Genomic DNA, 13,633 nt, shown 5'->3' on the forward strand with positions numbered 1-13,633 from the left:
CGTACATTCATTCAACAAGTATTTAGTGAGGGTCTGCTATGTGCTAGATGCATTTCTATACAGCGGGACTACAAAAGGGAAGGAAAGCAATCATTATCCCCCTGACCTCATGGAGTAAACAAACTATAAACAAACAAACAAAAAACAGATGATAAATGCACAGATGTCAAGTGGAGATATGTACTATGAAGAATAATGTAGCAGGGCAAGGGAAGGGACAGTGACAGGGATGGGGAAGGGACAGGTGGGTAGTGGGAGCTGTTTATATAGGGCACATGCGCTGGCATTATTTGAGCATTAAACTCCCAAAGGATAGTGTTTAGTAAGGCGGATTTTGATTATGATGAGGATGCCTCCAAGCATCAGGAAGGGTGACAGCTCTCTTCTTTTGCAGATTGGATGTGAGAGCTGGGAAGTGGAGTGGGAAGCCCAGGCCCAGGGCAGGGCCTGTGGCTCCCCCATTGTGTTCTCTGGGTCCCACCTTTGTTGGCAGTGGAGGGGGAAGATGAGTGCTGGGCAAGGAGTTTCTTCAAGTCAAGGCACAGGCACGGCACACTCACTCCATCTCTTTGGAACTGAGCTGGCAGTGAATCCATTCAGTTCTAAGACATCAGCCTTGTCTGTGTATGGCCTTTTATGAATGTGGTGGAGTCCGAGGAACCAGCAGGCTGCAGAGATGGCCACCAGAGCCCCTTCTCAGTTGTGATGAAAGGAGATTTAGGGAAGAGCAGAGGCCTGGGGTATGTGGAGGTCCAGTTGTCCCTACCCGGAAGGACCAGCAGGGTAGGGAGGTTCTATCGAAGACTTACTTTTGCTTTGTAGAAGGAAGAATTTGTAGTCCTCTGGATTGTGCTCTTGAAGTTGAGCACAGGGCTTGGGATCATGCTTACTCAGAGAAAAGCAATTTTGTATGTATAACATGGGGGAGCCGGGACAAAGTTGTTTTGTAATCTGTGTTGTGTATATGTGTGTGTGTGTGTGTGTGTGTGTGTGTGTGTGTGCGTGCAGGTGCATGTGTATGCATAGGCACAAACTCAAAGAGCAAGGTACATGTGGCCTCCATGGTCATATATTTTTCTTGGTGATCTCTTCCTGCCATGGAGCCCATGGGGTTCATAGCACTTGAAGAGATAGGCACAGTCCAGGGAAGATGAGGTTTCCTGGGGACTTCCTCAGTGAGGCTGGCTTCTCTCTTATGGATAGGGAATATGAAAGTGGGGAGACCCTACAATCCCAGGTGTCTGTGCTGGAAGGCCCTGGAAATCACTTAACATCATCCCCCTGAGGGCAGGGCCTTTGTTTTGTTCACTATTTTAACTCCAGAGCCCACAGTTGTGCCTGGCATTTGGTACCTACTCCATCAATATTTGTTGGATGAATGAATGATTCTAGTCCAACCACACTCAATTTATAAAGAAAATCAGTGTAAGAAGTGGGTTAACAAAGCTAGCCCCGAAAACCCAAATTTCTTTATCTGTTTTTGGTGTCCCCTCTCCCTGATCCTCAAAATCCCAGTCTTCGCCAGGCAGGCTTTCAGGGTAAAGGAGATCAGATATAAAACTTTCCAGCTTGCATCTGACACATACTTCATGCTAAATGGATGCAAATCTCTCCTCCTTCTTGTAGCCTTTGGCACTCTTCTCAAGTTTCTCTTCAAGACAATGTTGTGTTTCAAGGTTATTTTTTTTCACCACTTTATATTCCTTTATAGATACAACATCTGTTTTACTATTCAATTGTATGTTAGTAGGGACAGAAGGAATTAAATTAAAAGATGTCCAATAGCCCTGTTTTTAAGAAATTCACCTTTCCAGGTGTATTAATGAAACCAATGGATCCCTGGAGGTAGGATCCCACAGAGGGCATGATATGTTGGGATCTCAGGACACAAGGGCTAATTTGATGAGGTCCTCCCGACCCTGAGCCTCTTCCATCTCCCTCCCCAACAGTGGCAACTGAAATGCTGCAAGTGTGACTCCAGGCTGCCTCACAACTACAATAGTCACCGAGTGGAGAATGTGGTCTCATCCTCTGGTCCCATGCGCTGGTGGCAGTCCCAGAATGGTGAGGATCTCCCACCTATAGGGGCTCAAACTTGCGGGGGGGCTCCACAGGCTGGGGGTGGATGGAGGTGCTCAGGAACCCTTTGGGTTTCTAGGTATTTCTTATGGCAGTGGGACATGGGAGGTTGACAAGCAGAACCTTCTATATATATATTTGAGATCTGTTGGGTGTTAGAGGTGAAAAGCTTTTTGGATGTTAAGGAAGGTTATGAGGAGTGAGAACTGCCTTTATTTCACTCTATGGAGTCTCAATGGGTGGTGCATGGAAAGAATTGAGCTTCAGAATCAGTGTGGACAGACAAGTTGAAACCCACTAAGCTGTGAGAAGCATCAGGTGATGGCGGGGAGGAAATTTGGCCAAAATCAGACAGGATCTTGAATAGATCACCCAAGTACAAATGTACTGGTAATCTCCTCTCCCAGAGGTAAACCAGAGAATCAAGGTTGGAGTGTTTTGCACTTCCTAGAGCTAGTGTAGACCAGGACCTTATGCAGGCCTGGGAAGGTGGGAAGTCTCTGACCTAATGCTTTTACCATTTTTCCTTTCAGATGTGAGCCCTGTCTCTCTGCAGCTGGACTTGGACAGGAGACTGCAGCTTCATGACATCACAATGGATTTTAAGGTGTGCTTTTTGGAAACGGTGATGGATAAGAGAGGCGGTCCCGCGCTATGTGGGCTTAGGCCATGGAGGAGCACTGTTCTTGTCTTCCCAGGCTGGGAGTGATAGCACCAAATGCTGCGTGGCCCCCTCCCCAGGCCTGGAGTCGTTTACCACGAGCTTATATCATGGTGGCAACAGAGGAATGGCTCTTGAAAGGAATTGTGTTGCTAGGCTCCCTGTCTTGTTTATGCCAAGATTGTCTATTCTCTTCCTCTCTGTATCCCCTATCCTTAACCCATCTGATTAACTCAACTCTGCCAAGTACTGATTCTGCTGGGCCCGATTGCTTATTATCCACTGTGTATTCTGGTAGATTCTATTTAATAACTTTGCAGATGATTTTAAATTTAGCCAATAGCGAAGAACTATCCATGCAAAAGGTGTCCCTTTAGGACGGCTCTCTTGATGGGCCTTCCACTCCTCCAGTGCTATTACTTTTCAAATTATTTTCAGATTCTTGGACTAATTTCTGAGATAATCCTTTTAGAGAGGACTTTCCTTCATTCTTCCCTTGCTTAGGGCCTCACTAAATTACTGGGATTGGCCTCAAATTTACAATCCTCCTGCCTCAGCCTCCCATGTCACTGGGATTACAGGTGTGTGCCACTGTGCCCGGTGGGAATACATTCATTCATTTGTGACAGGTCATTTTTTTCTTTTCACAGAAGCTTTGATTTCATTATTTCTACAGAAATTGTTAAATATGAAAGGATCAAGTTTGGTTAGTAAGATTAGATGATCAGGAAAAGCAATATGATTTTCAAGAGTTAAAAAGTGCTTGGAGTTAAAAAGCAATAGGACCTAATTTCTTACATGACTGAGAAAGTTGGCTCTAAGAGCCATGCCTTGCGTAAAGGTCAAGAGTATTTTGAGAAAGGACAGCATTGTTTGAATGGATGCCCAGTCTCGAAAGGTGACAGTTTTGAAGGGCAACTGTCACTTGGATGGACACTCTTAAATGGTCTCATTGCTTTATGATGCTTCACCCATTCATTTATTTGTCAGTTCTTGTCACACACATATTGGACACTGATTACATGTTAGGTTTGATGTCAGATGTTAGGGATAGAAAGATAAGTAAAGCTAAATCAACACTCTTCAAGCTGCTTTTACAATATGCAGGGAAGACCAAGACCTAGTAGTGACAGTGTAATGGGTGTTGGGACATTGGTAAGAATAGGCCTTGGTGAGCATGGGAGGGGGTATCCAGCTAGGTCTGCCTTGGTATGGGGTGGTGGTGGGGTTTTCATAGAATGCATTCAGGGGAAGATTAAACTTCATAGATCAGTAATAACCAGGGCAAAGGCAATATTCATTCCAGGCCAAGAGAATAGCAAGCACCAAGGCCAGGAGGTGAGACAGGAAGGTATACAATTGGGGAGGGGGCCAGTGAATCCCTTCTGGGTTTGGTGGCTAAAAAGCATTTATGGAGGTAAGAGGGCTGTAGACTGATGAGTGGTGAATTTACAGATGTAAATGTGTAGGGGGCAGCAGACTAAAGATACATTCATCCAGAAAATATATATGAACCACCTACTGTGTGCTTAATGCTGGGGATACAGCTGTGAGCGAGTTGGGCCAATTGGCCTACGATCTAGTGTGTTGTTTTCTGAACCAAGGGTGATTTGGCTGTCTACATTTCCCTAGGGGATATGTGGCAATTTCTGGAGACATGTTTGGTTGTCTCAACTGTGGATATAGTATTGACATCTGATGGGTAGAGGTCAGGGATGTTGCTAACCATCCTACAGTGCACAGGGCAGCCCCTCGAACTAAGGGTTATCCAACTCAAAATATTAACAGTGCAGAGGTTGAGAAATCCTGGTCTAAAGTGAGAAAATAAAAAGTAGTAAACTAAAACATAATTCATTGGAAATTGTGGTGGATTTTCGGAAGGAGATGAGATGCTGGGATAGGAAATAAAGGTGGGGTGGGGTGGGATGAGCATGGTGTGGGCAGAAGAATGCACCTTGGATAGGTATAAAAAGATCTCCTCGAGGAAGTGACATTTAAACTGAGAACAGAAGATGAGAGGGGATGCCCTGGGGGAGGACCATTTTGAGCAGAAGCAGGACAGGAGGACCGGCACCAAGGTGTTGAGGGAGTGAGGTTGGCGTGGTTAAACTCTTGTGGAGATGGAAGTGTCTGAGGAGAGTGAGGAGGCAGTCGGGGCCCAGGAACTCAGGGCCTCTTCTCTCACCGTCAGAAGATCTGATTTTAAAAAGAGTGGGTTGGAGGATTTTTAGCTAAGGAATGACACAGTCCATGTTTATGTTTTCAAAGAGAGAGCTCTTTCTGTTTGGGGCAGGTGTGACCGAGTTAAGAGGTCAGAGAGAATGGATGAAAAGATGTAAGATGGAGAGTGTGGGGAAGGCTAAGGGGTGGTGGTGGGGTGAGAGGAGGTGGCCCTGAAGCCAGAGAGGTGGGTCTGATTTAGGTTCTATTTTGGAGCTTGAGTTTATGAACTTACAGTATAAGAAGTGGCACAAGCTGGGAAGCCACCCAGAATGGAGATGATCACCAAGAAAAGGGACAAGGACATATGTATATCATGCCTCGAGCCTGCATTTTATCTTTAGGCCAATGCAGATTGTTAGTGGCGCGTCATGATCAAATAGACGATTCAGGAAGATCTCTCTGATGAAGTGGGGGGAGTGGTTGGAGGTCCAGGACAGAGGCTGGACATGAGTTCCAGGCTGTGGCAATAATTCAGGCTCAGTATGACCACAGCCTGGACTATGGCCATAGATGACCATATCAGAGATGAGGAGAGGGCGGGTGCGGGGGAGAAGAAGGACAGAACCCAGGTTTACTAGGGATAAAAATGGTTGCCGTGGGAAGTGCAGGTGTGGGAGAATTTTCTGGCATGGAAGACTGGTGGGGGAAGTGGGGTAACTGATCTAGGAGGGATCACACCTTCTGGAATACAGATTTTGTTTCTGTTTCTTTCCACAGTTTCCCTGGGCACAAACTTCTGTGGTCTATGGTTTGCCAGGAGGATTGGAGTCTACTTGCTCCTACTGGGCCTCTTTCTATCCCCCTCATTGGAGGAAACTGTTTCTGTGATTATGTTTCATGGGCACACCACCAGAGCCCCCCCTTTCCTTTGTTTCTCAGGGTCCTCCTGTTTGTGTCTTTCCAGGGGCCTCTGCCAGCAGGCATGCTGATTGAGCGCTCCTCAGACTTTGGCAAGACCTGGCGGGTGTACCAGTACCTGGCTGCGGACTGCACCTCTGCCTTCCCCCGGGTCCGCCAGGGCCAGCCCCAGAGTTGGCAAGATGCCCGGTGCCAGCCCCTGCCCCAGAGACCTAATGGACACCTAAATGGGGGAAAGGTATGTAGAGAGACCCCTGAAAAAGTAAGCACAGCAGTACCCAAAGTCTCCCAGTTCACAAAGTCACAAGGAGTCTTGAGAAGAAGCGATAACACCGGTGGCCAGTTTCCCTTGCAGTCTCTCCTGATTTCCCCAATAATGATGCCCTGCAAGCATTGGTTGGGATATTTCGAAAGCAGCTTGAGGCCCTCTTTCATAACCTCTTCCCAGGCTACTCTTTGGCACATCCCTATATACGGAGAGGAGAAAATCACAAAAATTTATCTTCACTTTGGCAGGATTTAACACAAAAATGAAAATTTTTTGATTGAAATCATCCATTTAGTCCAGTCCTAGTCCTTGGGAGGGAAATCCAGGTATAAAGAGTTCTAGATTATGTGAATTTAAATCCTGAGCTGGGAATGAGAACTCGATTCTATAAACACCCAGAATGCTTCTTTCCAAATCCTCCTAAATGTTGGCCAAACTCTTTTGTAACTGAATTCCCCATTCCCTGGTGGAGGAGGCTGGTTTCTCTTCTCCTGTCCCTGGCTGGGATGGGGTGACTCCCAAGAGCTGCACCCAGGTGAACCCATGCCAAGTGGTCCCTGTCTGCTGCTTGCATAGCTGCTTCCTTCGGGCGGGACAGCTCCTCCTTGTTTACATCCTTATCCAAGTCTAGGTTCCCCATGCTCTCCAGACTCTAGATCAGAGCCAGGACTTTTTCCTGATCTGTGGAGGATTAGCTTAAAAACTTTCTGGGATATGCAAGGAAGTCACGTCCAGTGAGTGGTTTTGATTATAAATAATAAAAAAATTGAAATTAAGATTGTCTAGAGTGCCATGGTTACTAAGTTCATGTAGTCTTGGGTTCTGAACCCTTTCATTCATCTTATGACATTGGAAGGTTAGAATCTGTTGAAACCCCATGTGTAGATCATGTATATCACAATAATTTTGGGCCCAAGAAAATCAGAAAATTCTTTTTTTTTTTTTTTTAGAGAGAGAGAGAATTTTTTAATATTTATTTTTTAGTTTTCAGCAGACACAACATCTTTGTTTGTATGTGGTGCTGAGGATCGAACCCGGGCTGCACGCATGCCACTCGAGCGCGCTACCGTTTGAGCCACATCCCCAGCCCCAGAAAATTCTTGAGATACGTTTATTTTTAACTGGAGAGGAGAAGTTGTACACACGCGTGCACGTGCATGCGTACACACACACACACACACACACTCACTTTCTTCCCAGCAGTTATCTTGCTCATCCAGAGCAGGTGGCAGGCTCATGAGGTGGTCTCTCTCATGTTTCAGAAAAGAGGAACCTCTGATTATAAGAAGGGTGGAGCACAGAATGGAAAGGAAGGGCTCCGAGCTGGGGCATGCTGTTATGCTTTGGTTCTTCCCTTTCTCCCCTCTGTATAGGTTCAACTTAACCTTATGGATTTAGCATCTGGGATTCCAGCAACTCAAAGTCAAAAAATTCAAGGTCAGTTTGGCTGCTCTTCCTGCTAGTGGGACTGTTAGTGGGGAATGAAACAAGTTGGAACCAAGGTCATGGAAATTTCCTGTTCCCTCCTGGTTTTCTGACATAATTCTTGCCTGGCTTGCCTCTTAGGGTTATTGTGTGCAGGATGCTGTGAGAAGGTGGGGTGCTGGGGAGGGTGGTCCCTTGGATAATGTGAAGCCAGGACAGAGGGATGGGGCTATCAAAATACTTTTTAAAAATCTATCCTGGCCTAGGAGACTTTTTGCCTCTAACTTCCTTTCTTGGTTTTACCTTTCCCAACCTCCCCCTCCTTGTTTCTGCCCCTCTCAGAGTTGGGAGACATCACAAACTTGAGAGTCAACTTCACCAGGCTGGCCCCAATGCCCCAGAGGGGTTTCTATCCCCCCAGCGCCTACTTTGCAGTGTCCCAGCTGCGTCTGCAGGGGAGCTGCTTCTGTCACGGCCACGCTGACCACTGTGCACCCAAGCCTGCAGCCCCTGAAAGTCCCTCCTCAGCTGTGCAGGTGACAGCCCAGGGTGGGGAGGGCCTGGGGAAAGGACCGGGCGGGCTAAGTTCTTGGGGCTCCTGTGACACAGAGAGGACACACAACTTAAGACTTGGGTATTTCATATTTTAGTAATAATAAAAATTATTTTAAAGGACAGTCATTTCTGAAATTAGACTTTTGTGGTATTTATGCAGACCTGCTTTATAGCTTGAGATGGTTTTGATTTTTCGTTGTAAGTGTATATGTGGCTGCCCAGGGGGGAGCTTAAGGCAAAGCTTCTTACCCGGGCTATGTACTGTATTTACAATGCGTAAATTGCCATTTACAACATTATTATCTAAAAACGTAAGTATGAAAATATTGTAAATTCTCATTTTATTGGGTACTTAGGAAAAACTTGCATGGTCCTCCACCATCAGGTATTCTATTTTATTATTTGATTTCAAGGTCCAGGAGGTTGCAGGGTGCCACCAGAGTAAAGGCTATCCAGTGTGAGAAACAGGGCAGGCAATTGAGTAATATTAGTATGGATGAAAAGTCTATCCCAGGCTAGCAAACGGGGTTCAGCAGGGCTGGGTATAGAAGCCCCGGTTTAACAAGCTTCCCAGGGCGTTATACTGTGAAACCAGGCCCAGGAGTGGAGGAGAGAGAGCCTTGGCTAAAGAAGCCCTTTTCTGGGGCATCGGTTTTTTTGTCAACACATGGGGGCACAGTGTTTGTCCTGGTAGTAGAGGGACATGAAGAAATATGCAAATCAGCCCAGGGCGGGGAGGTACAAATGGCATGGCATAGTTGCTTTGTTCTTTATTCCTGGACCAACGGCAGCCCCAAGTTGCAGAGGAGTCTAGCAGGGGCCTGCTCAGGGGACGGACCCGTGATCCGTTAAGGCCCCTAAGACAAACGAAAGGAACTGAAGTGGGGTGAGAGGAGATCACTGCTTTTAAAAGGCACAGATGCCTGGGCCTGTCCCCTGAGATTCGAGCTGAACTGGGTCTGGGCATCGGTGTTTCCCAAAACACTCCCAAGGTGATGGTGAAGTGCAGCCAGGGTTGGAATTTATGGAACTTGAGGGACCAGGGAGGTCTCATGAAGGAGGTGCCATTCTAGCTGGAGTTACTGGGTGGGGATTTGCTGGGGAATACAGAAGGAGAGAATTCCAGACGGAAGGAAAAACATCAGAAATGGCCAAGAGATGGGGGCAAGCAGGCAGGGTACAGGGAGTGATTCAAAGCTCAGCTTGCTGTGCTGTCGGCAGGGAGCAGGGGATGAGAATGGAGCAAACGTGGTACAGGTCCTCCAATGCCAGGCTGGGGGTGTTGGGTTTAATTTGGGAGGCAATTAACACACAACAGCTATTCTATTTTTATACCTTAATGAGCCTAGTAACGATTTATCCTAAGAGTCCCATTAGCCAAACAACTTAGTCATGAATTGCTGGAATATAAATATCCAGAGAGCCCACCAGCTTCTAGAATCCCAGTTTACCCACAAGGGTGTCTGATCACCTTCTAGGTGCAGCCTGGGACTGGGCATCCTGGGGTGTCCAAGGGAAAGGAATGAGCTTGTAAAATCCTTGCTAGAGGAACAGTGAGGGTATCTTCACATGTGTGTGCTCTCACACACAGAACAACAGTAGGAAGGACACTGTAACTGTCACAGGAGCTGGGCAAGGGCTGGTGCATTCAGGAAGAGCATCCTGAGGGGCTGAGGTCTGGGCAGGCCCTGAGTGGTGGGCAGGAGGGTCTCACAGGAGAGGGCAGCTCCATCCCTGGGGCTCTCCTTTGTTAATTGTTCTTGATGACCCACGGCTGCCTCTCCCAGGTCCATGATGTCTGTGTCTGCCAGCACAACACTGCTGGCCCCAACTGTGAACGCTGTGCCCCCTTCTATAACAACCGGCCCTGGAGACCTGCAGAGACCCAAAACCCCCATGAATGTCAAAGTAAGAACCTGGAATCACCCCCCTTCCCTGTAATGACTGAGCTGGTTGCTGACCCTGCTGCAACTCACTGACCTCGCGTGGGACAGAGCGAGAATCTGTTTTTTATTTTTGAAATCTAAACCAAATTGTAGTCTTGCCATTTAAGCTGTCCTGGCTCCGTGGGGGTGGAGAGAGGATTGGATGGGATCTTCCACTGCCTCTGCCTTGTTTTCAGCCAGCCCTGGAGGGGCCAGGGCTTGGTTTCTGCTGATGACACATGGCTCTCACAGTGTCCCCAGAGCCTTCTTCCTCTGGCCCCTCCAGTTGCTTTATCCTGGGTCAAACATATCTGCTTTCCTATTGTCAGTTTTCTACATCAAATGGTCCCTTGGAGTCAGAGTCTTTGCTCACATAGCCCCAGGAAGGCAGTGACCCTGCAGGAGATTCCTAGTGGCCATGGGAGAGGGCTGAGGATAGGCCATTCAAAGGGCTCTCTCTTTGCTCCAGCAAGACCACTGCTCTTGACTTCACCCCTGCCCACCATACACTTGGGAATCAGGAGGCCTGAGTCCTCATTTTACTTAGCTTTCTTCCTGGTTGTGTATCCCTAAGTATATTACCCAAGGCTCCTTGACCTCATCTCCCCATTTCCCTGCCTTGATCGTCTTGTAGAGTTGCTAGAGATTCTAAGGAGCTGCCTTGGCTCATGCTTGGTGGATGGCAATGGTGCTGGTCAGATATCCCTTTTTTTTTTTTTAATATGGGGTCCCTTTTTTTTCAGGGTGTGATTGCAATGGGCATTCAGAGACATGTCACTTCGACCCATCTGTATTTGCTGCCAGCCAAGGGGCACATGGAGGTGTGTGTGACAATTGCCGGGACCACACTGAGGGCAAGAACTGTGAGCGGTGTCAGCTGCACTATTTCCGGAACCGGCGACCAGGCGCCCCTATTCAAGAGACCTGTATTCGTGAGTAGGGGCCCCAGGGACCCAGAGTGTCATTCATCCATTATTCCCCACTTTCTCTGGTTACAGCAGGACCCATGTATGTCCCTGGGGATACAAAGGCCATTGGGGAGCACAAAGACTTGGTCATAAATCAGGACTTGTGGTGGTTCTTTTAACTTAGCTGTGTACTATTAAACAAATAATTTAACCTCAGTGGACCATCAATCAATGAGCCAATCAGTACATAGCCTTACTTTGGGTATAGAAGAGAAAAAAATAAATGTAAGCTATGGCTCCTGTGGTCTGGTAATATAAAGCATACACACAAAAGAGGAATTAAAGCTCTTTGCCCATGATGTTGCCTTTCCCATGTGGCAATGCGGTTTGATACTTGTTTTTCTATTTACTCAATATCGATAACTCTTCCAAGATAATGTCTTATTTTCTCTGGTCCTAACACAATTGACTAACAAATAATCGATGCTCAAGGAATGCTTGTTGAATGAACGCATGAATGTAAGGGGCTGGAACAGTCAGAGGCGGCTAACATGCCCACAAGGGCTCAAACTGCACACAGGAGAGAGCAAACTAGACTGAGGCAGGCGGGTGGAGGCGGTTTTAATCAGCCAAGACTTTGGCAATGAAGGAGTAGTTTGCTTTGAAAAGCATAATAGAGGCCAAGGAGTCTGGTAGGGGAAAGCTGGGTCACTTCCTTTTGATATTATTTGTTTATGGAAAGACTGAGACACACTTGAGTTTGACTCTTGTGTCCAGTATTCACTTGCAATGTGACAATGTGACCTTTAGTAAGTTCTTTAGCATCTCAGAGCCTCAGCTTCCTTATCAGTACAGTGGGGATTAGAATCCTCACATTTCAGGGTTATCAGGAGCATTATGAGACAACATGGGAGAGTGCCTGGTTCAGTGCTTGGTACATAGTAGTTGTTTGGTAAATCATGAAAACCAAAATACTGGTATAGTGTTTAACATCCTCAACTGACTTTCTACCTAGTTGATATTTACTCTTTTATTACTCATAAGAAGCTAGGAGGGATGTATTATTGTCCCATTATACAGATGAAGAAACAGAGGTGCAGAGGGGTATAAAGTACTTGATTGAGGTTGTAAGATTAACAAATAACCGATGGTGGAACAAAGATTTGAACCAGGCAATGTGACTCCTAGAATCTGCTTTGAGCTCTGAAAATTTCTTTGTTATTATTGCCACGGCTGCTTTTGTCTCTCAGCTTGTGAATGTGATCCGGATGGGGCAGTGCCAGGGGCTCCCTGTGACCCAGTAACCGGGCAATGTGTGTGCAAAGAACATGTGCAGGGAGAGCGCTGTGACCTTTGCAAGCCAGGCTTCACAGGACTCACCTACACCAACCCGCAGGGCTGCCACCGTGAGTAGGGGACCTGGCCCAGTGTGGTGTGGGGTGAGCTGCATGGGCCCCCAGTCCAAATCTTGCGCTGCTGGGATTTCAGAGGAAATCCCACTCCAGGGCAGACAGTGGGGTTGGGCTGGTAGGTCAGATTTCTTCTTTCCCAGCACCAGGTGTTGTGCTACTAGCCACCAGCAGGTGGCAGCACAGGCCCAGGTTGGAAGGTAGGACTGAGTCAGCCAGAGCAAGGGTGGGCCTGCCGGCCGCCAAGCTGCCAGGTGGCTGGGAAGGCACAGTGGTTGTGAGTCAGCCATGTTATCCACAGGGGACCGCCCTGCCCAGTGCTTTTTCCTGGCTGGCCTCCTCCCTGCATGTGTGTCTTCTGGGGCTGAATTTTTTTCGTGGTGTCTGCCTGAGCTCAGCCCGCCCTCCTGCAGGTTGTGACTGCAGCATCCTGGGGTCCCAGCGGGACATGCCCTGTGATGAGGAGAGTGGCCGCTGCCTGTGTCTGCCCAACGTGGTGGGTCCCAAATGTGACCAGTGCGCTCCCTACCACTGGAAGCTGGCCAGTGGCCGGGGCTGTGAGCCATGTGCCTGTGACCCGCACAACTCCCTCAGCCCCCAGTGCAACCAGGTATGAGGTGGGATGGCCCCAGGGGCTCCTCAGCAGGAGCGTGGGGTGTCTGCCCACCAGCATCTCTGTCTTAACTTGATGCTCCCCTGGTGGGAGTTTTGAAAGTCAGGCTGGGATGCTTCTATCCCTGTTCCTCTTGGGGGGAGACCACCAGATGTCCCTCCCTCTGTGGCTCTCAGCCTTGGGCAATGCCATATTTGCCACACCTTCTGCAGAGCAACTCTGGGCTTTGACTTTTGTGCTTGTCTGGGGGGGGGGCCGATCCTTTTTATTTGCAGCAGGGGGTGGAGTGGGCGCATCCTCTCTGTAGACAGCTGGTGAGCCCTTGTTACTATCTGTGGGGCAGGGGGCTGGGACATGATCCCTGATACCAGGGCAGGCAGATCCTGTAAGATAGGGCCCCTGATGGTTCTTTCCCCTCTCAGTTCACAGGGCAATGCCCCTGTCGGGAAGGCTTTAGTGGCCTCAAGTGCAGTGCTGCCGCACTCATCCGCCAGTGTCCAGACCGGACCTATGGAGATGTGGCCACAGGATGCCGAGGTGGGAGCTAACTGCATGGTGAGACAAGCTTGTGGTGGGGTCACCCAGGTCTGTGAGGTGGTTGGACATCCTGCATTGTTAGGTGTGGTGTGAGCCTGGGCAGCCCTGTGAGTGCCACACTCCTGCCACTGCTTGTCCTCCTGGCCCTTGAGTGAGGCTAACCAGAGGCCGC

At 48.2% G+C, this 13,633-nt stretch overlaps 1 protein-coding gene across 1 annotated transcript in view; it reads left to right on the top strand.

Moving 5' to 3' along the window:
- Lamb3 (laminin subunit beta 3) overlaps positions 1-13,633 on the top strand; it is a 58,986-nt gene that overhangs the window by 32,871 nt on the left and 12,482 nt on the right. The window contains exons 6-15 of the mRNA XM_026387499.2: positions 1,950-2,064; positions 2,613-2,686; positions 5,868-6,059; positions 7,463-7,526; positions 7,857-8,050; positions 9,857-9,977; positions 10,738-10,926; positions 12,153-12,308; positions 12,725-12,921; positions 13,347-13,461. Of these exons, the coding sequence (XP_026243284.2) occupies positions 1,950-2,064; positions 2,613-2,686; positions 5,868-6,059; positions 7,463-7,526; positions 7,857-8,050; positions 9,857-9,977; positions 10,738-10,926; positions 12,153-12,308; positions 12,725-12,921; positions 13,347-13,461 (1,417 nt within the window). The remainder of the gene's footprint in view (positions 1-1,949; positions 2,065-2,612; positions 2,687-5,867; positions 6,060-7,462; positions 7,527-7,856; positions 8,051-9,856; positions 9,978-10,737; positions 10,927-12,152; positions 12,309-12,724; positions 12,922-13,346; positions 13,462-13,633) is intronic.

This window comes from Urocitellus parryii, chromosome 9 (genome assembly GCF_045843805.1).
Source record: "Urocitellus parryii isolate mUroPar1 chromosome 9, mUroPar1.hap1, whole genome shotgun sequence".
Lineage (NCBI taxonomy): Eukaryota > Metazoa > Chordata > Mammalia > Rodentia > Sciuridae > Urocitellus > Urocitellus parryii.